This window comes from Triplophysa rosa, linkage group LG17, assembly GCF_024868665.1.
Source record: "Triplophysa rosa linkage group LG17, Trosa_1v2, whole genome shotgun sequence".
NCBI classification, from domain to species: domain Eukaryota; kingdom Metazoa; phylum Chordata; class Actinopteri; order Cypriniformes; family Nemacheilidae; genus Triplophysa; species Triplophysa rosa.
In genome coordinates, this window is record NC_079906.1 from 20,857,405 (window position 1) to 20,878,918 (window position 21,514).

Here is a 21,514-nt window from a genome sequence, read left to right on the forward strand (position 1 = left end):
TGTCCGTAATGTTTCAAGTGTCCTTGTGTAGTGATAGTGCTCTTAGCACTCCTGACAGAGCTTTCGTTCTTTAAGTGTGCCCAGCACCATTTTCATAACTTTAATACAGTATTTTCAAAGACTTCAACACTAATGTTTTTTTCTTATTAAATTAGTAAGTCTTTTACCACTGTAAAGTGACTTTTACTTGTGATACCTGACTGTTGTGCTTTTATTTTCATCACCTAACTTTAAACCTGTTTTTCTCCAAATTCCGTTCCTGAAAATCATAGGGCTCAGCCGACTTCAGATAGCCATAACTTTTGTTGGATTGTTGGACTGATTTGGAAAGGGCTTGAACCCAGCTTTCATATGGTATCAAAACTGTAATATGTAAATTTTCACCATGTGTTGGCTTTTCCCAGATCGCATCACAAATAGTTTATCAATGTGGGTTATTCTCTTTTCAAAAAACGTGTGCCCTCATAATCTTCAGTTACTTCAGTCTGAAAATGCACTTCCTTCCTTTAATGACCATCTTAAAATGACGTATGTTAGAAGGCGTGGGCGGAGCATCCGTTAACTCCTCCCCTTCAACTGTCAGTCTGCTGCCAGTTCCATTTCAAAATGCAACGGCTGTATACATCCAATCAAATCGCAGAGAAAGACAAAAGCCACGCCCACTATTTTTATCATTAGAAATTCCATTTCACTCGGAAATGCGTCAAAATACAGAAGTAAAAACGATTGCAACTTCCGGTTCACGGGGACTTTAACATCTGACGTAAGCTCACCTCTGTCGAGTCTTGTCTTTCTGCTTTAGGAACTGGCTGTAGGGCCATGGGGTTCATCTCACTTTCATCTCCGCTCCCCTCTTCCAAATCACTGTCTCCCTCTGAGTCTCTGCCCCCGTCCACACCTCCGGCTCCCTCACCTCCGGATCCCTCCGTATAGCCGCAGGAGAGGCCGGGCCCCGGGCTGCACGGGCAGATCTCTCTCTCGTGACCGATCCGGTCCTCATCCCCAACGAAACATAACTCCTCACTGTGCGAGGGTGAACTGATGCTGTCGATACCGCTATCCCTATTGGCCAGCTTCCCATCCATCTGCGACGGTGGGAGGGACAAGCGCTCCGAGGGGATTTCTGATTGGTTGGCGGTCAGGTCTCTCATTTCCATGTTGTCCAGCAGTTTATCAGAGGCACCGTAGCCTGATTCCATCGAGAGACGCTTTTCAGAGCAGGACGCTCCGAGCTCGCTGTCGTCCTCCTCGGTTTCGTCCACCTCTTCTTCTTCTTTTTCGGTCTCTGCCTCAGCTAGAGGTGCTTCCAGCGGAGCATCAAGGGACGTGCAGGGCAGGATAATCTCTGAGGGCGGAGGGCTAAATGCCCGAGCAGCGTCCTGGGGGTCGGGGACCCGTGGGGTACACATCACTCCCCCTGTGATGTCTGGTACCACTATGATCTGCTCCCTGAAAATGAAAGCAAAAGTCCACCTTTTATTTGAACTATCATGACATTTCTAAATGTATATAACTATAAATATTCTGTACATATTTAAAACGTTATCAATATTAGTATTTCTCTCATTTTACAGTAAAAATATTTAAAAAAATCCCTAAAATAAAATAAGTTTACCTGGTTTTGTAAACAAAAATGTAATTTAATTTGATAAAAATGTGTAGTATTTTTAATCACTTGCAAATAGTTTTTAACCCTATTGGTTTGAAGCTCAATTACATTTAATCATATATTTTTAGACTTAAAGAAATTTACTTTAGAATAATTTTTTTTAAAGGAAATTTAGTAATTTTTACAAAAAATACTGATTCAAATTGTCTAGCATTAAGAAGAATACAAATTTTGTACAAATACAAAAGTTTGTACCATACCTAAGTACCGTAATCTAAAAAAGCGATTCCGGTGACAAACGTTCGTCTGCTCATGTCTCACCTCTCAAACTTCTCGATAAGCGAGAGAACACAAGTGGGGGAGGAGCTTCCCTCTGCTCTGGGTAAGGTGGCGCGTGATTGGCGGGGGTCGGTGGGGAGCGGACGGGAGGGCGGTGGGGGGAGGGGCTTGTCTGGGGGGCGTGGCCGTCGAGCGCTCTGCTGCTGTAGATGAGGTGGTTTCGGGGGCACTGAGTGAGACAGAATCAATACGGAAATCAATACAGTGAGAGTGATGGATGATCACATGACCGCACCAAAGAGAGACACAGAGGTTACATTGGTTCAGCTGGGAAGAATAACAACTTTTATTCGATTATTCTACTTACAAATATTATAGATCATTTTCTATCATAATCATTTAGAATCACACAGTACACAATACAGGACCTTAGATAGTCTTGTTTTTTATCACTAGCTAGTCATAATACCAAGAACGTGAATGTTGGTATATAATGTATAATTCTGTTTATATATATATATATACTTTGTATATATATATATATATATATATGTTTATTAACTATTTTAAATATATTTGTATGCCTTTCTTGACATATTGATTACATGTCCATGTGGCGTTTGGTTTAATCTATGTGTGTTACAAAGAATGCTAAATAATAAATAAACAACAATAATAAACAAAGGTACTCTATTCTATTCTATCCAATCCCATATCCATAAAAGCATACATTACCTTGAGGCTTTGGCCCAGGTAAGGGTGGCCGTGTTTTAGGTGGTAGCGGAGGGACATCCTGCGGCCCATTTTCACTTGTGCCATTGCAGTGCTGTGATTCCAGGGGTCCCGGGTCAGAACAGAGTCGCTGCGGGGTCTCATGGGCTCCGAGGCAGGGGCCTGGCTCAAGGGACAGACTCTTGGTTAGGAGCTGTGGACTGGATACGGAAGGGCCTGACAGAAAGAGGGAGTGCAGACTTGCTTTCATTTAGAGAATTTAAATAAAGAAAATGGGACAAACCGATGCCTTTATATTGCTAGCATGGTTCATTGTTCTTTATCAAGTAAGTATTGTCAATACGTATTTGAGATGTTGGCAATGGTTTCACTTGAGCTTGTTGTTATCAAAATGAGTCGAAATGTGAATCTGTGTTTTTGCTATTTCAATTCAGTTTCAGATTCAGTCACTACACATCACTCTCTCTTTCGTAGCCAGTACAAAATAAACGCATGCCAAGTGCCAAATGCAGGTGAAAGTATGACTCCGGCGAGTAAATAAAATGATTGTTTCTCACAAGTTGGCCAGTAATTTGATCAGGAACTGCAATATGCAGTATTAGATTTACAATAAACTGTAAAAAAGACAACACTGGCTGTTATGCGTGTCATGAAATAAAGACAAATAAATCTACTACTGAACATCTGTACAGCATCCTCATGAGCAAAAATTTTTTTTGTTGTTTTTAGTAAAAACCGGCTGGCAGGTATGATTTATGGGTAGTACCCTTAAAAAAGGTGCTTCATGATGCCATAGAAGAACCATTTTGGCTGGATGGTTCTGTAAAGAACCTTAAATATCCGAAGAACCTTTAGGGCTGTCACCATTATTAAATAACCGTCTCATCGCGATTGTTTGACCTCATCGCGATGGCTTCAGATCATCGCAATTATTGCACATCTCTATAGAAGACACTAGGGGGAGCTGTAGTGCACCTGCACATTGCATATTTTAGTGTATATATTGTTACTAAAGCATGGTAATACTTGTCAAATGTACCACCACAACACCATCACTTTAAAAAAAACTAAAGCATATACCATAAAAATAACCTGCAGTACAATTTAATATTATTTCAGTGTGAAAACCAGTCTAACAAAATCTCATTAACATAGAAGTAAACTTTTATTGTAGTCTTGCAAGTGAGAAAAAAATCAGACTAGAAGCTTTTCTATGACTGAAAGCATTTTAATGGTGGCTTCAATTCACTCCTGATCAATTTACTTCATTTTCAAGTATTTGGCGGTTGTATTATTGACAGGTAAAAGCCTAAACCTTAAATATATGATGACCCAAATTTTTCCTATGTATTTCCAAGAAAAAAAACATAGTCTTTATATTCTTTATGAGAATTAAAAGTCAAAGCTCTAAAACAGACAATTAATTGTCATAATCGCAATGATTTATTAGACAATTAATCGTCAGCCAAATTTCATAATCGTGACAGCCCTACTTCCTGTTTCACAAAATGTTCTTTGTATTGGAAAAGGTACTTTACATTATAAAAGAAAGAAAGAAATGGTTCTTATAAAAGACCTTTGAGTAAATGGTTCTACGGCATTGCAGTACGGCCACATTTCATGTTGGGTCCTTTGTTACCATTATGCAAAAATAGTGTTATCATGATCATGTCAGGCAGCAAACTATTTAAAAATCAACAAGAGAGAAGAAACGAGAGTCAAATTCAATTCAGCCTAATGTAATGCAGCCGCCTGGGCGTAATGGATTACATCTCGGTCGAGTGAAGCATCTATGAGCCCAGAAACCGTAAACGTACAACAAGTTTTCACATAAATCAATGCCGGGTCATTAACTGTGCATGTACATTCAGTCATCAGAGCGTTACGTTAATCTCAGGTTTAAATGACACATTTAGTTTAGCTGACAATCTGAACACGACGTCCAACTGTATAAAAGACTTTTGTGTAAACGTGGGAGGCGGTCGAGCTCTTGTGTGTTAAGTAGGTCAGTGTGTTAAAGTGCCAGTGTCTACTGCTCAATCAATCCATTACGGGGCGACTTCACGCCACTGATCTGACAACTAAACACAAAAAATGCGAAACTAAAAAAAGACGTAAAATATGGAGAAAGAGGCCCATGCATGTGATTTAAACATAGAGGGCTGTGATATGAAAATAAACAGTGCTGGAATTTTTGTCGGAAGTGGCACGGACAGGTCAGACGAGTCATCTAGAGGATGTTGCCGTTTTAAAAAAAGCCCGCTGTCCCATACAAAGAGCTAATTGGTTCCGTACGGTGACGCTCACACCAACTTGTGAAGGCAGGGGGCTGAAATGACTTCCACATGCTCCACCGAAACAACTTAAAGGTGAAGAAAGGCTAGCGAGGAAGAAACCAAAGTTATCCTGACCGCAGATTGGGATTTGCAAAGTACGCCGTTTTCCCCATGGGCTCGGCGCGGGAAAGGAAAATGTGCTGGAGGGATGTGGACTTAAATACATGAATCAAAAATACAAGCACACGTAATCCCTACAAGAATAAAATCACAGATGAGATATCTTAATTATTTCTCCTAGACATCTGTAAGATTAAATGGAGAGCAAATTAAGATATTTCAAAAGAGATCGCAACAATGTCTCAATCTAACTCAGATTTGCAAAGTCAATATTATTGAAGATCTGAACTCAAACATTTCTCATCAAATGTAGCCAAATCCATCATTTTACCTCCACAATCTACAATCCACCTCCATACTCCTTCAAAAATGTATTTTGTTCTCCTTAGTATCAGATGTTTAGCATCAAAATTGCTAAATTGATTCTTAAATAAAACACAACGGATAACTCCATCAAATCTGGAGCTATGAAAGACAAAACTGGAATTTTACAAGAAATTATCTTCCACGATCTCACATTTCTAGGAAATCTAACTAGTCTTTCACATGGTCTTTTTTCCCATAGCCGGCAAATAGCAGACAGAGAAAAAAAATCTTTCCATTTTTTTTACAGACAACAAGTTAACTGAGGCAGCACGGCCTTGACAGGAAAAATCCTCCTCTTTTTTTTCTGCCCCAAAAACAACAAGCATGCATCTAATGAATACTAGACATGTATGCACACTACAGTTAGAAGGTCACCAAAAATAATCTCTTACAGACATATGCCTCATACAGACTGAAATGTTCATGCCCCATTTCTCCTGAAGCCATAGAGGGCAGACGGGGGGGGGGGTTACGGTCATAAAGATAAAGTAGAGACTGACATACCGCTGGAATAAAAACACGCTGTACTGCGCTTCTATTCACAAGACTAATCCTTCAACTGCTTCGGTTGCAGTTCATTAAAGGAATACTTCACACTAACAGTGTCATTTTTGGGTGCACTATTGCGTTTAAGAAGTCTTAAGTCACACAAAGGTCTGTAAGCATATTCTGAATTACCCATGATTCAATAGCTGCCTCGCCAGCATCTCTGACAAAAAAGAACCTTGAAGACACCCAGCGCCAGATTTACTATTGACTGTTGTAGCTTGCATTTCAATAACAAGACCTGTGGGTTCGGAAAACCAACTGGCAGGAAAGATTTCCAATCATAAATCAAAGTCTAAAGAAAATCTATAGAAAATGTTAATGCACAATTAGGACGGCAGAGAAACCAGACTGACACGAAACCAGAAGATGACCTAGACCCGATTTAAAGGGATAGTTCACCCAAAAAAGAAAATGATTTCATCACTAATTCTTTCTTTCTTTTGCGGAACACAAAAGAAGATATTTTGAAGAATGTTGGTAACCAAACAACATTGACCCCCATTGACTTGCATTGTATGGACACACAACCATTGAGACCATTTCTCAAAATATCTTCTTTTGTGTTCTACAGAAGAAAGAGTCATATACAGGTTTTAAACGACATGAGGCTGAATAAATGACAGATTTTTCTCTTTAAATCCGAGGGAATGTTCTTCAAGGTCAAATGCTGACTGAGAAGAATACTGCATATACCTGCACCTGCATTGTAAAGAAATTACTATAAAGGAAAGTCACTTCATGCTTCAAAGTTTTTCCCTAAGCGGCGCCAACAGGCTCATAAAACTGAGCTGTGGTACGGTGGAGATGGGTGGAGGTATTGCTCGGCAGGTATTGAGACACAACGGACCTGATTTTGACGACCTCTGCAAAAATCTCCACTCTTGGGTCTGATCCTTCAAGATTTCACTTACATCTTCACAATTCAGACTAATATCCACACAATGGCATGAAAACACCCTTATCTGAATGCTGATGTGCTCTGCAGCTGTTGAGCTTTACACACTGGAGTATACGATCAGAATTTAAACCAGGAATCATGTGGATTTCTGCTCGGTTGCAAACCGGCCGCTCGGTGAAGCTATTAAATCAAATCTACTCCAAAGGATCCGATTAGAGATCATGAGAAACAAATAACACTCATACAAATATCGCTTCTCGCACAAAGCGCCCAGGGGGCTTGGCTTAATTTTGATTTTGTTAAAATGTGCTAAGGAAATGACACATGTGAATGAATTACTGTATAATCAACCCATAACTCTGTCTGTTTGGCATTATTCATTTTAAAACAGAGCGGAGATGCACGTTTTGTTTTTCCAAGCTTGCGGTAAGTGGCGAGTTAGTCTGTTGGATGATGTCTATAGATCGGAGCATCTTCAGGTTACAATCACACCACCAGTCAGTATCCCAGTGCCCTGTCGGTCCACAAAATCAATACGCCGTTTGGAAAGCTTTGCTGATTCATCTATCTGCTTCGACTATGAATATTTCATGAACTGACTGATATAGAATGAGCACTCAAAAAAAGCCAGACCGTTTTACTCATCCCGACATACTGGAAACATAAAGAGGAACAGCAAACACGTGGCCATGGAAAAACACTCCAAAACAAAGGTTTGCTCTTTGATAATATCTCTCCCGCTGCGTGCATAGCCATGTGTTGAAAACAGTACGACTATTTATATCCCCGCACTGACAAGACATTCAACACACTGTCACCACACGAGCACAGTCCCAGATACGCTTTCAGGCGGAGATGACACTGCATAACAATGTATAATGTATAGTGAAGTGAAAAGACCTGTCCAGCTTTCCAAATATCTGCAGAGATACATTACAGCAATTCAGATGCTGCAACGTGAATGCAGTAACGTCAAGAGATGCTAACATACAGCAGGTGACCACATCTGTGCTTCTGAAGTCTGCATTAATGGGTCAGGCCTGGCCTAAAACCAGTAAACCACTGCACACATCTGTCAGTCTTTAGACAAGCAAATAAACACATTGCATTACAGGGATAAAATATTACCCTCAAAAATGAAAAGAATTTTGTTAATTACACTCCTTTATATCGTTCCAAACCTGTATGACTTTCTTTCTTCGGCAGAACACAGCAGAAAATATTTTGAAGAACGTTGGAAACCAAACAACATTGGACCCCATAGACTTCCATTGTATGGACACTAAAACTGGTCATTTCTCAAAACATCTTCTATTGTGTTGCACAGAAGAACGAGTCATATACCGGTTTTAAACGACGTGAAGATGAATACATAATGACAGGATTTTTATTTTTGGGTGAAAGATCCCTTTAAAAAGAAAGATGAAGTGCCTTGAGGGTCTAACGCTGTTTCACAGGGAATCAACTTGCGAAGTAAAAATGTAGATGCTTTTAAACACTTACACTTGAATGTAGCTCATTCATTACTGAAACATAGCAGGCAACTGAAGCTTGATGCTGAAATGGATATTGTAGTCATTCACACACCCACATCGTCGAGAGATGACAAACAAGCACTGTTTTGAAATATCATACATCCCTCTTGACGTTTAAAATATCAGCTCATCAGACAGACGATAAAACCGACACAGCATCCACATGACCAAACCCTGACAACAACATACACACACCTGCAGCTCACCTAAGAATGCATGCCAACGTCAAGTGACCTTCAATAAGCATGCATCATGCAAAACAGAGGTTGACTAGGCAGTAGTAGCCTCCTGTAGATTCACTACACACATATGCCAGCTGCAGTGCATGTCTCCCTGCATCCCTGTGCAGCAGGATGCACCAGTTGGCAAAATGTAGGTGAAGCACCAATGCACATACACCCCGGCCTATTAAATTGTGCATGTGGACGTGATTTATCATGTGCATGACACAAGATGTATGTTACAGGAGCATGTCGTCAATTTTAAGGCTATTTCATGCACCTTAAAAAAAACAAAAATGCAGGTATATGACTATACAAGGCATCAATGTAACCCTTTACGCATTCTTGAAGAAAGCACGGTCAAAATAATCTCACGTTGAATAAAATGATTAGTAAAAGGATGCCAGCTGGTGTATGCACCCCCTTCACATCCTGACACACTGAACTATTGAACATGCATGGGCATGACGGTGTTTCATGCTGCACCCGCATTCAATGAGCAAAATACACACTAGCGATTCCCACACTGCAGAATCCGCTTTAACATCGCGCAATTACACTTTAATATGACAACACATAATAAGGAAAAGCGGTTAAATGAGAGTATCTTACCCCGGAGCACACTGGTTTTATCCATATACATCGCGCAGCAAAATACAAAACCGGTCATGAAAATACAGAACGGGAGACCCAATCACCCCCAAACGCTCCAAGGACGAAATAAATATCGAGATGACACGATTCAAGCGAAATCAAACGCGATTCCGGTTGCTCCACCACCGGCAAACGACCTAAGACGCGAGGAGTATCCGCGCTCTCCGCGCGCAAAAGCGCATCTCAAAAGCAACGCGCTTTAATGCAAAAATCCCACTCCTCGGGCGCAAACTAAACCAGAACGAATATTCTGCAGGTTTTGCGGCGTTGGGCCATAATGACACCGAAAATGCGGATATAATGAGAGAAATCAAATCCACCCAGGCGCCCCCCCACCCCTCTCTGACAGCTCTGATAGCACAGACAGCAGCAGGACCCTGGTCCTTCCCCCAGCCCCCTCCTCTCCACCGTTCTCATCTCTGTTTCCTTGACAACAGTTTAGAGGGTTTAGTTTGGACTGTGTGTGTGTGTTGTGATACAGCTAATATTATCCTGCAAAGCGCAAATGTTTCTGGTATTATGATTCGTTTCGAAACGTTCACTTAAATGCATGCATTTGCCAAAAGCTTTTATGCAAAGCGAGTTGCGTATTCAAGCTGTAGATTGATTCTGTAAATGCGTTCCCTGGGAGTCGAACCCATGACCTTGGCATTTTCTCCATGCAGAGATAAGTTCACAATTGACCGTTTTCGCTTCACACAAAAATACTATGGTTCTACATGGTACATATCTAAAAATCACGCCACTATAATGGTACCATGTCCAAAACACTCCTAGTACAAGACATATTGCAAAAAAAAATTTCAGTGAAGTGAAAAAAAAATACAATGTTATATCCTACAAAACGATACCAACAAAGACAATATGCAAAACCATGTATTCTTTTCTCACTTTACTCCAAAATAATACTGATACGAAGTGAACATACATTTTCCTCTACTATGATGATAAAACTGAGCTGATGTACATAAAATCTGAGTATTAAAAAGAGTATGACAGATCTGGGGCCTGCGACTCATGATATATATAACCTTCTCATTTAAACCACAGGCGTGGTGCTGTATAATTAGGTTTCATGTAAAAATAGGCATCACAGACATCAGAAAGCTCACACGAATTCATCACATGACCCTGTTTGTCATCATCATGTGCTGACTTCAACTAAAGAAAAATGAGTCAAATTGTAGAGTTTAGGCTTAACAGTAGCTAAACAGACTAGGCCAAATATAAGTCCAATCTTTTAGTTAAAAGAATCGTCTTGTTGATAGATGCGTCACTTTCTGTTTTATTACTTTATCAAGCACATCCACTAGCCAGAGAAGCCTAAATATGGTCTATATAAATGTAAAAAAACAGAAATGTTTAATAGATGAATTAGTAACGAATAAACTTAGGGGAGACCAAGGGTTTGTGAAATGTTGAAATCTTCCACTCTTCCACTGTGACTGACAAAAACCATCCATCCAGATGGATATCAAGCCGGATTAATGGTGAGCACTGAGAACACAACAATGAATTCTAACACGGAACATAAAAGTGTGTCACAACCAAGCTCGAGAATTAACACTCGTCAAATCTCCATAAACTTTAGCGTTTGCATTTAAATTGCGGAATCAAAAAGAGCTTTATTGCCAAATGTACTTGCTTGCACGCACAAGGATTTTTATCTTGGTCATTTAAACTTTTTGTACACACATTCAAATACACAACATATAACAACAAATAAAGAGTAAAAACTAAAAGCTATAAAAAAGACAATTATAGACAATTAATGATTCTTGCAAAGCTTTTATGTTTTGAAGGAAGGCCAACACATTTTTATCACCCGTATATACAGTATTTATAGCTGACAAATATCAATTTCATGTGATGTAGCAACCTAATTCCAGTCCCTGGTCATGATTCCGCTGCTATGGTGATATGATACAGGGAGACTACACGGCTGATGTCTGACTCTGAAGTCACACAATTTACACGCAGCATCCCTCAAAGAGAGACTTCATTACGCTATTGTATGTCTCCGAGTTTACATGACACGAGGGCAGTGTACGTCTCTCTCTCTCGCTCTCTCTCTCTCTCTCTCTCTCTCTCTCTCTTTAATTTCTCTCACCCCTGCTGGGTCAGTATTACTTCTCTCTCTCAGGCCCTGGCGCAGGTTGTAGGCTTTAAATGGAGAGATTTACCCCCCTGATTTCCCTAGAGAGAAGACCATCTGCCTACTGTCACCCAGCCTAGTGTTGTGACTTCTATCCTGCGCACATGCGCGCTGACTGCACTTCTAATGCCAGAGGCCATCGAGTCACGCATGCACGTGTTCTTCTTGTGCCTAACACAGCATTTACATTCATAAAATCACATAAAAACATGATTCATATACAAGATTTTATAGAATTTGTACTTGCATTATTACTGCATTGTATACTATAATCCTCTGCAATAAATTGAGCGATAGTGATGTGTACAGCAAATAACAATGAAAATGTGCACATTTTCAGTATTAAATTATTAAAATGACCTTCACAGCTGAAAACATCCTCGTGTTTACCTCAAGGCCATGCAATCCTAACAACAGCCTCTTTGGATGAATATAACAGTTGTAGTACAGTTCACTTGTCTTTTGTTAGCAACAGGAGGGGTGAACTAAGAGTTAATGATGTTGACCTTCGCACGCTGCATTCATCACACTTTTATCGGCCCCTTGACAAATACACATATTACTTTAGAATAATTAACAACACAAACTAGACACAAGGCTTGTGCAGAATGAATTTAAAGTGCTACGCTGGCAAACCTCTGTTTGGAAAAGGACTGCAACACAAGTACACAAACCTTATGAAAACTAACCATGGTTTACTATAGTAAGTGTTTTTATTTGTAGTAAACCCACAAATTTACCATGGTCTTTGTAGTAAGTAAGGGATAATGTACAGGCAGCCAGTTGTTATTGCAGAATATCACACTGAAGGGTCTTATTTCGCGATAACAGCCAGCTGCTTGAACAGTACATTATCCTGCTTATTATACATGAGAAAAAAACTGGACATGAAATCTGAATTTGATATATTTATACTAGATCATTTTTACCGAATGCAGACCTTCTGCGAGGAAAAGCCGTTTACTTTCGGTTTTAAGGTAAGAAATGACATTCAGATGTCACGAACAGGCAATTTGGTTGAATCATTTGTAAATATAATGTCATATATGTTATTAAAAGATTAATTTACATTTAATTTGTCAAAAAAATGATGATGTCAAAATGATTTGCTGCATCCGGGTTACCGTGTGTTATTAGTTTTGAGAGGTTGTTATCTGGGAATAACAAACCTGCACATTTCGCGACTGGCAAATCAGAATCAAGCATTCCAACGAGCCGTGTAATAAAACTATGATAATACAAGCATGGTAGGGCTGTGCGATTTGGGGAAAATATCTTAATTGCGATTTTTTTGACAGACATTGCGATTTGATTTGCGATTTAATTTTTCTAAGTCAAGCGTCAGCTCAATATTGTCAATAGTGTGAAGCACAGTATGGGTATAGTTACCCTGCTGAAATAAAACAATAAAAACCATTACAGAAATTCTAATTGTTTCCATTAAAACCATTACAAAATTCCTATTGTAGTGTGTTTTGGGCACTATTCGAATAGGAATTACTGTTGTTCTATTGGTTCACAGCTGCCAGATTACATCGCATCAATAGAATTCAAACACCAGTGTACACTATTATAGTTTCCATTAAAACAAATACAACTCCTATTATAACCCTATTACTATTAAAATAGAACATAGGTTACATAGGCTGATTTACGTGATTAGGGCGTTTACGCAGTTGGCTAGGGCAGTGCTGATTGGGCATAACGGAGGTGCACTCACTCTGTCTCAAAGCGGGCTTGGAACAGACGCGTTTCATATTTTTCACATTGCGTCCACATCGCAGCCTCTTGCGATAAGCAAATTGCAACGTCTCACATCGCGATTTCGATTAATCGCTCAGCCCTAAAACATGGTTAGTACATTTTTAATTTTCCCAAGTGTACTCTCACTAATTTTGCAGTATGTATACTCTGCTAAGGATGTGAACTTGAATACACAGATTTACACACAATCACCCTGCGTCCGAAATCGCCTACTTCCATACTATATATAGCAGGCGAAAATAAGTACGAGTCACGAATAATACGTCCAAAACCTCAGTATGCAACAAACAGTAGGCGAGAAATACCCGGATGGTCCCGCCGAGATTTGTGAGTGTGGAGCGGATGGACACTCTATCCCATGATGCCACGGGAGCTGAGCAACGGTCAAATTTCAAAAGTAAATCAAATAAAAAATAGCGGAAAACTTTAAACTTTAATGAATTTCTCGTGACTAAATTATCTTTTCATCAGCACCTACATACAGGTTGTTGTATACATGTCAGAGAGCATACAGGTCACATGACCAGAAAACATGGCGGATGCAGCATGGCCGAAATGTATTCATACTGCTCACACTCATACTATATAGAACGTACTGTTTTATAAGTCGATAGGCAGGTACTTATTCAAACTTAGTCGTACTGTCAACATTATGCGATTTCGGACGAAGCGTCAGAGTATTATACATAATATACAGTCTCCCACAATACAGTCTGACATACTGCCGAGTAAAACGGAATATTCAATGAAGGAAAAATGACTTATCCTCCTGGATCGGATCATGACAAATGGCTGTTACTTATCAGAAAGATGCCAAGAGGTTGGAAGGGAAAGGATGAAAAATAAGAGATACTGCTGATGTCAGCCAAAAAAATAAGGTCAATTCTATTTGATTTATATAGCGCTTTGTATCATTTTGCATTGTTGCAAAACAGCTTTACAGTAAATACATAATAGGACAGACTGTATAGAGAGGAGGAAATAGTATAGAAATACGAAAAAATATGAATTTATAGAAAACAGGAAAATCATGAAAAAACGCTGTATAGAATACACTGTAACGTGATACTAACTGTAAAAATGTAAAACAACGACAAACACAGCTTCAGAAAAGCATGTCATTTTGCTCAGACGATCAACCTGGATTTTTATAAATCAATGCTTTATAAAAAGACAATGTATAATAAAGATAACCCACTAAAATAACATATAGTGTTATGGATTTTCACATCTAAGTTAGAATCCGAAATTAATTTTTTGAATGTGTGGTAAAAAGTAAACACACTGAGTGAGGCGGTCATAATTCATGCATGAAAGGGTTAATACTGACTTTAAACAGCGTGCTACCATTTAATTCCCAACACATCTCTGCACAATTGATTTATGTATGAAAGCGGATGGAGTAGCAGGAAGCATGACAGAGTTTGTCCTCCGCTGATGTACAGGAGGTGTTGAGTACACCAGTGGATTAAGGCCGGCTGTCGTGTAGTGTTTGTAATGGAGCTGGTGCGAGTGGTGCGGGGCCGGTCGAGGCCTTGAGAGTCTCAGCTGTTTGCTTGCTGATATGTTGAACGCAATCCCAGAGGGCTGCATTTGTTACGCCCCCTTCACCAGATGTCTAACAACACTCTCAGCTAGAGGGGGCTGGTTGTCAGCTGACTTGTGAGAATACTCTCGCACGCAAAAAACATGATTAATAACATCCGGTCCTTTTAAAAACAAGCCTCTTATGACCTTCACGTGACTTTAGAATAAAAACAATACAGTTTTGAGCAACCCGACCAAGAAAGTATTTTTAGGAATATGAACGAATAGACTAAACCAGGCTTAAAATCTAAAGACACTACATTTGAAATAATGTTAACTAATACACAAAAATAGTAAAATTAGACCCCAAAATACAAAGAATCAGAACCACATGTCATTCCAAACCTATACACGAGTCTTTCTTCGGTGCAAAACAATCCAAGATATTTCGAGAAATGACTGTGGTTTTGTGTCTCAATATAGTGGAAGTCAATGGGGACCAATGTTCTTTCAAATTCTGCTAAAGAAAAAAGACATACAGGTTTGGAATGACATTAGGGAAGCGTAGATAATGAACGAATTCTCATTTGTGGGTGAACTGTCCCTTCAAAAAGTCGTTTTGATTTAAATAATCAGCGTTATTTAGTATGGTTCTCCAATTGCTTCCATTGTTTATCTCATTTGTAAGTCGCTTTGGATAAAAGCGTCAGCTGAATGACGAAATGCAAATGTAAGTTTCTTATCAACTAAAAGACACAATAGGTTTTATCATATTCTTCCACATCGAAATCGGTCACGACTCTACACCTCTACAGACCTTCCCAAAATGACCTACTCACAGATTCAGTCCGAGAAAGAACCAGCTTGCAGATATTCAAGAAAGACCTTCACGGTGCACAAAAGGTGAAAGATTTATGATACCATAGATTTTTACTGCGAGTAGCTTCACTTATATCTAGCAGAGAATCCATCTTGCTTTGGTTACAGCGTTCATTCTTCCATTTCAGTTCTGATATACTGTATATATATATACATGCTCTGTTTGGAATGTGACTGCTTTGTTTAACGCAGACGGGGCTGGAATGTGGGTTTAGTGATCTTTGACTTTGGCATTTCAGAGTCTTAAATGACTCTAGGAACGGAAGTCTTCAAGACATGGAGGCGAGGTAAATGTTAGGTAATGCATCTAACAATGTTAACAAATACAACCTTATTGTAAAGTGTCAATATATATCACAGATTTGAGATGATCAACTTTCACAAACGACTGAGTAACAAAATTCAGACGGTCTCGTCAATAAATAATGGTAAAATATTTCCCACGTCTATTTAATTTTTAATGCGCATGTTATGTAAAATAAGTGTTATCGAACTTGGGGTTAAATAATAAGATTGCTTGCTGACATAAATCAAACAGACAAGGTGTTTTACAGGCTGTTTTAAATAGATTATAAATCATTCATAATACCAGGACCATGTATTAAAGCGATACTTCACCCAAAAAAAGACATTTCTGTCATCATTTATTCACCCTCGTCTGGTTCGTAACCTGTATGTGTAAACCGGTTGTGTGTATTTTTTTCTGTGGAACACAAAAGAAGATATTGTGAGAAATGTCTCAGTGGTTTTGTGTCCATACAATGGAGGCCAATGGTGTCTTTTGTCATCTTCTTTTGCGTTCCGCATGACTACAGATTTGTAATGACATGAGGGTGAGGAACTGATGAAATCATTTTCGTTTTGGGGCGACTTATCCCTTTAATAGGTGTAAATATAGGGTCAATGTCTTTAAAAGTCTTGCATCAGACAGGGTCAATGAAGTCATTAGACAACTCATCATATCATATGGTTTCGTCGTTTACATAAATCCCAAGACATGTAGATTTGGAATCCAACTCTAAATATGTGTAAAATGCCACACGTATAGGAAAATCCATGCTCAGGCATCCCTCATTTCTTTGCAGCTGGAAAAACGTGGTTAGGAGGTCAAATTTGTCTCGCCTGCCTTCTTTCGTCACGTTTCCTCCTGCCGAGACAGAAAGCAAAGACAGAGGTTCTCGACACTCGTGAGTTTGAGACCCATCTCTGTATTTACCAAACCCTCCCCCTGTTTAGCGCAGCAGATTAAAGCGAGCGGGATTTGACTGAGTGGTTTAAAGCTCTATCAGGCTCCTCTTGAGCGATAAGAGCTTCTCTGAGCTGCTCTCTCGCTCTCCTTTCTCCTGCCACGTTGTCTGTGGTTTCAAACGTCAACGCGGCATTCCCGCACGCCGACACAGTGACACACTCTCTTTGCTTTCCCCTCATTTTCCTCTCTATCCCCCCATCCCATCCCAACCCCCTCCTCTCCCCTAGTTTTGCTCTTCTCCTCCTCCTCTCTTCACAGCTGCAGTAGCAGATAGCATTAAAGCTCACGTCTTTAGCAGTCACCCGCAGACTTCCTTAAAATATGTACATGCATAACCAGAGAGAAGTGTTATTGGTCAGAGTTTGCTCTTTAGGAGATTTGATGGAACTCGCCGTTGTGTCTTCAAGTATCAATGTAGTCTCAAATGTTTCTCCTAAAATTTCATAGAAATAAAAACAGACACAAATGAAAGTGTAATTGTTGAAACACGTGAAGAGTATGGAGGTGTAAAATGAATGTAGATTGTAGAGGTAAATCAATCTGGATTTGTGTAAATTTGATGAGACATGTTTGAGTTCGTATTAGGATCCTCAATAATATTGACTTTTGATACAGACTTGACAAATCTGAGCTCAGTTTGTGACATCCTTGAGATCTCTTAAACTCTAATAGAGACATTTGTGAGATGTACGACTCTCAGGAGAAATATCTGACGCAGTAGACTTCGGCACTCGTTTCCATTTGCTCTCCATTTAATCTCACTATTGTCTAGGAGAAATAAAAACTATATTAAAAAGATCTCATGTGCGATTTGTCTCTCTTACAGGTAGGGCTGCAGCTATCGATTATTTTAGTAATCGAGTATTCTACAGTTCTTTCCATCGATTAATCAGGTATTCGGATAATAAATACTTTTTCTTTATTAAAGAGCAATACTAAATATACAAGAGAAAATAAGACAGGTCTCTTAAAATGAACAACCAATTAGTTTCCTTTTTAGAAAAAATAAAAAAGTTATTACTGAAATTGCATACATTCATATCTGTGAAAAGTTCACCCATTTAATACATTACACTGCCATATTACATTCAATATGCAATATAATAGAAATGTATAAATAAGAAACATTAATACAAATAGAAAGAATAATTTCAAAGGTAAACAACTAACTTCAGCTTATGCATGATGCATTTAGTTTATCTAAATTAGTTTTAGTTTCTTTTCTTTTTTTTACTATTAAATAGTAATATATTTGTCCACATAAAATACCGAGTTAACCGGACTTTTATTTTGGCAGGTTGTCGGAAGACGCTTATTTTTTAGTATGTCTGTTTCTTCACTCAAACAATAAAATGTCCATGAAATAAACCCTCAGAGCAACTCTGTGTTCATGTCCTCATAAAGCGCAGACAAATTCATGAGCATCACGCGTGTAGCACGTTAAACTGTGCAGTTCATTCACGCAGACACGCAGAACAGACAGATGACGTGTAAATAACATGATTCGGCGTCCACTAGTCCGCATCTAGTTTTATGGACTCAATGCAGCCGGAAAACAAGTTTCACTCGCAAAATAGACTAAAACTAAGTAAAATAGCAGTTCACCATTTCAATAAGCTATCACTTATTTATCAGCATGAGAAACACGTGTGAGCGTGTGAACAGACTAAAATGCGTGTGTCTCACGGCCCTGTAACATGAATAGAGTTTAGCGGGCTGTGCGTCAGTAATAACGGTCCGTGGGGAAACGCAGCGCTCCGTCTGTACTGTAGTTAAATGGATTAAACAAAACTTCGAGGCAACAAAAATTGCCTCGATGATTTTTGTATTCGAATTACTCGAGTAACTCGATGAATCGTTTCAGCTCTACTTACAGGTATCGCAGCCAATTCTGGCATTTTTCTAAACCACCTCTTAACAAACACTTATAACATTTGATCATATTTACTCCAAAAAGAATCAAGAGAAATTATTGTACATCTACAATAAAGCAGCAGAAACATGGTGCTACTGGAGAAAGGAACGAGAAACAGAAGGGTGAGAACAGTAAAGACGTCTCGCTCCGTCACGCTGTCATGGCAAGCTAACACTCTCTCACAGTACCTGCTAAAAACACTCGACGATGAATCACATCCGCTTTAGGCTATCACACACATTACCAACCAAACATTTACACACTCCTAGCATAACCTTGATTCGATGAAACAAAAGCACGGCATCGATGGGGAAATCTAAAAATGTGACCTAAGGGGAACTATGTGTGGAAGCCATGTGGTTTAGTAAGGAACTGAGGGTCAAAGGTCAAGTGTCCTGCTCAAGGGCAAAATTGGGTTCTCATGGTGTTGGGGGTCGACTAAAACGCTTGTGTGGAATTTAGAAAAACTGGCGAGTCTTGAGCCTTGTGTAGGACTCATCGTTCGCTCTGTATTCTCACATCCCTCTGGATCTCCAATGTGAGCTCCGGCCAAACCTCAGAGGTTTCTATTAATACTCATGTGACCAAACTGCTTGTCAGTTCCCTTTGATGGCTATATTTTTTCATTGTTTTATGTCGTGCCATCCAAGTTCTGTAGGACTGGAAAAGAATCATATACAGATATATTTTGCTGGTGTTTGTAAGGGCAAGTGTCACTATTGCTATCGTTCATTGGGTTTGAGGGTGTGTTCAAATCACTAAACCCAAGTATTATTAAACTTTGGCACGTAACTCATCCTGCACCATTTTAGCTACGGACATCAATCATACCTCAAACCATGTGGCCTGTTGGGTAGAGGTGTGGCAGTTTTCTCTGGAGGAAGATAAAACGTAAAAAAATCCACACACATACATTAAAGTGATAGTTCATTCAAAAATAAAAATCTATCTTCATTTACTCACCCTCTTGTCATTTCAAACCTGTATGAATTTCTTTCTTCTGCAGGACACAAAAGAAGACATTTTGAAGAAAGTTAGTAACCAAACACACAAAAATCAATGCAAGTGAATGGGTGCCGGTTAACAGCATTCTTCAAAATATCTACTTTGTGTCCTGCTGAAGAACAAAAGTCATACAGGTTTAAAATGACAAGAGGGTCAGTAAATGATGACAGAATGTTCATTTCTGTGTCTGAAGACAACCACCAAGCAACTCCCCAGCATCTTGACACAGGCAAGCCCCAGTTTCAATCCAACATTATTGGATTTGCTCATTCATTTCATAAAGTTCTGCAGAAACTGTTGTTTCTCTAAACCTGAAACGGCTGAATCCCAAAGCAAACAACCAACCCAAATAATGGTTTTATCTTTCATACACTCCTTTCTGTTTATTTCGTAACCTGCGCTACACAAAACCTAGAAATGATTATAAATAAAAAGTGATACATGACTTTCATGGAACGTAAGAAACAGTACAGTTGAGCATCGTCGACACAGCTCTCAGTTGCCCCATTGACGCCACTGTTTATTTCCCTGACGGCTTCTAATCATATCACCCTATAATAATAAATACAATGTAGACTGTGTCGGGGCTGATAAATCAACACGCTGAAAGAAAACCGCAATCAGATAAACTGTCTGTCACACTTTTCACTCTTTGTGTAGTACCAGCCTATTGAATACTATTTAAAGAGGGAATTGTTTTGGTTTTCTGTAAAATTCATCAATTTTTATAACATTATGGAATTAATGGTGGACATGATAGTGCCCTCCAGACATCACTTTTGGCCACTACTGTAAGTCTAGAGGATTTCAGAAAAATATTATATTATATTATTATAAGTCCTGTCGCTCCCTGACAAACCAAATGATTTGAAGAATCAATTATGTTCACAACACTTAAAGGAATAGTTCACACGCCTTTTTGTCATTTCAAACCTGTATGGTTTTCTTTCGTCTGCAGAGAACACAAAAGAAGATATTTTGAAGAATGTTGGTAACAGAAAACCCTTGGTCCCCATTGACTTGCATTGGTTTAGTGTCCATACAATAGAAGTCAATCGGGACCAACGTTATTTTGGTTACCAACATTTTTCAAAATATCTTCTTTTGTGTTCTGCAGAAGAAAGAAAATCACATGGGTTTAAAATGACAACAGGGTGAGCAAATGAAGATGAATTATCCCTTTAATTAGGGTCAAAGCCTTGTTTAAATCGCTAACCCTGAACATGAGAGATGGTGAAAGTGATGCTAGTAAACACCAAGTGACCCCGTTTACTTACTGTACAGATCTAACAGGCAGATGTATGCGCAAAGCAAACATATAATTTAATTCATAATATTAGAAATATAGTCGCATATGTTTGACGAACGGAAACAACCGCCTCACAGTAATTCAATCTCTCCACCAGATGCCTTTTATATGAGCATGTGGGTGTTTATAAAGGTCTTCAAGGGGACGGCCGCTGAATTAAAGGCATGCTTCTGTCTCCATTGTTACAGAGGCTGACGCCGGCAAAGCGCTTATCAAGACCAAGAACATTTCAATCTGCCGCTTGCTTAAATACATCTCTTGTTCCCAAACATCTATAAAACAAGACAAACACTGATCAGTAGAATGAATTTCTGTAATAGTGTGAACTAAAAATGTCCTACGGGTCACATCTTCTGTAACTCACAAAGTAAATCATACTACGAGATGTTTAAGTAAACTTAGTAGCTCCGTTTCTCTCCCTGTTCTGTATTTATAAAAAAGGCCGAGAAGGTCACACGTGTGGGTGTGTTTT

The 21,514-nt window shown here is 39.1% G+C and overlaps 1 protein-coding gene across 4 annotated transcripts in view; it reads right to left on the reverse strand.

The window, feature by feature from the left end:
- Positions 1–21,514, reverse strand: part of fgd1 (FYVE, RhoGEF and PH domain containing 1) — a 43,030-nt gene that overhangs the window by 17,461 nt on the left and 4,055 nt on the right. Inside the window, exons 1-4 of one of the 4 annotated variants that reach the window (XM_057355844.1) lie at positions 9,198–9,582; positions 2,624–2,782; positions 1,931–2,117; positions 774–1,449 (exon numbers count right to left, since the gene is read on the reverse strand). In XM_057355844.1, the coding sequence (XP_057211827.1) occupies positions 774–1,449; positions 1,931–2,117; positions 2,624–2,782; positions 9,198–9,255 (1,080 nt within the window). In that variant the 5' untranslated portion in view covers positions 9,256–9,582. Of the gene's footprint in view, positions 1–773; positions 1,450–1,930; positions 2,118–2,623; positions 2,837–9,197; positions 9,583–21,514 lie in introns of those variants that run through there. The other 3 variants (XM_057355843.1, XM_057355842.1, XM_057355841.1) reach the window with 3 other exon arrangements.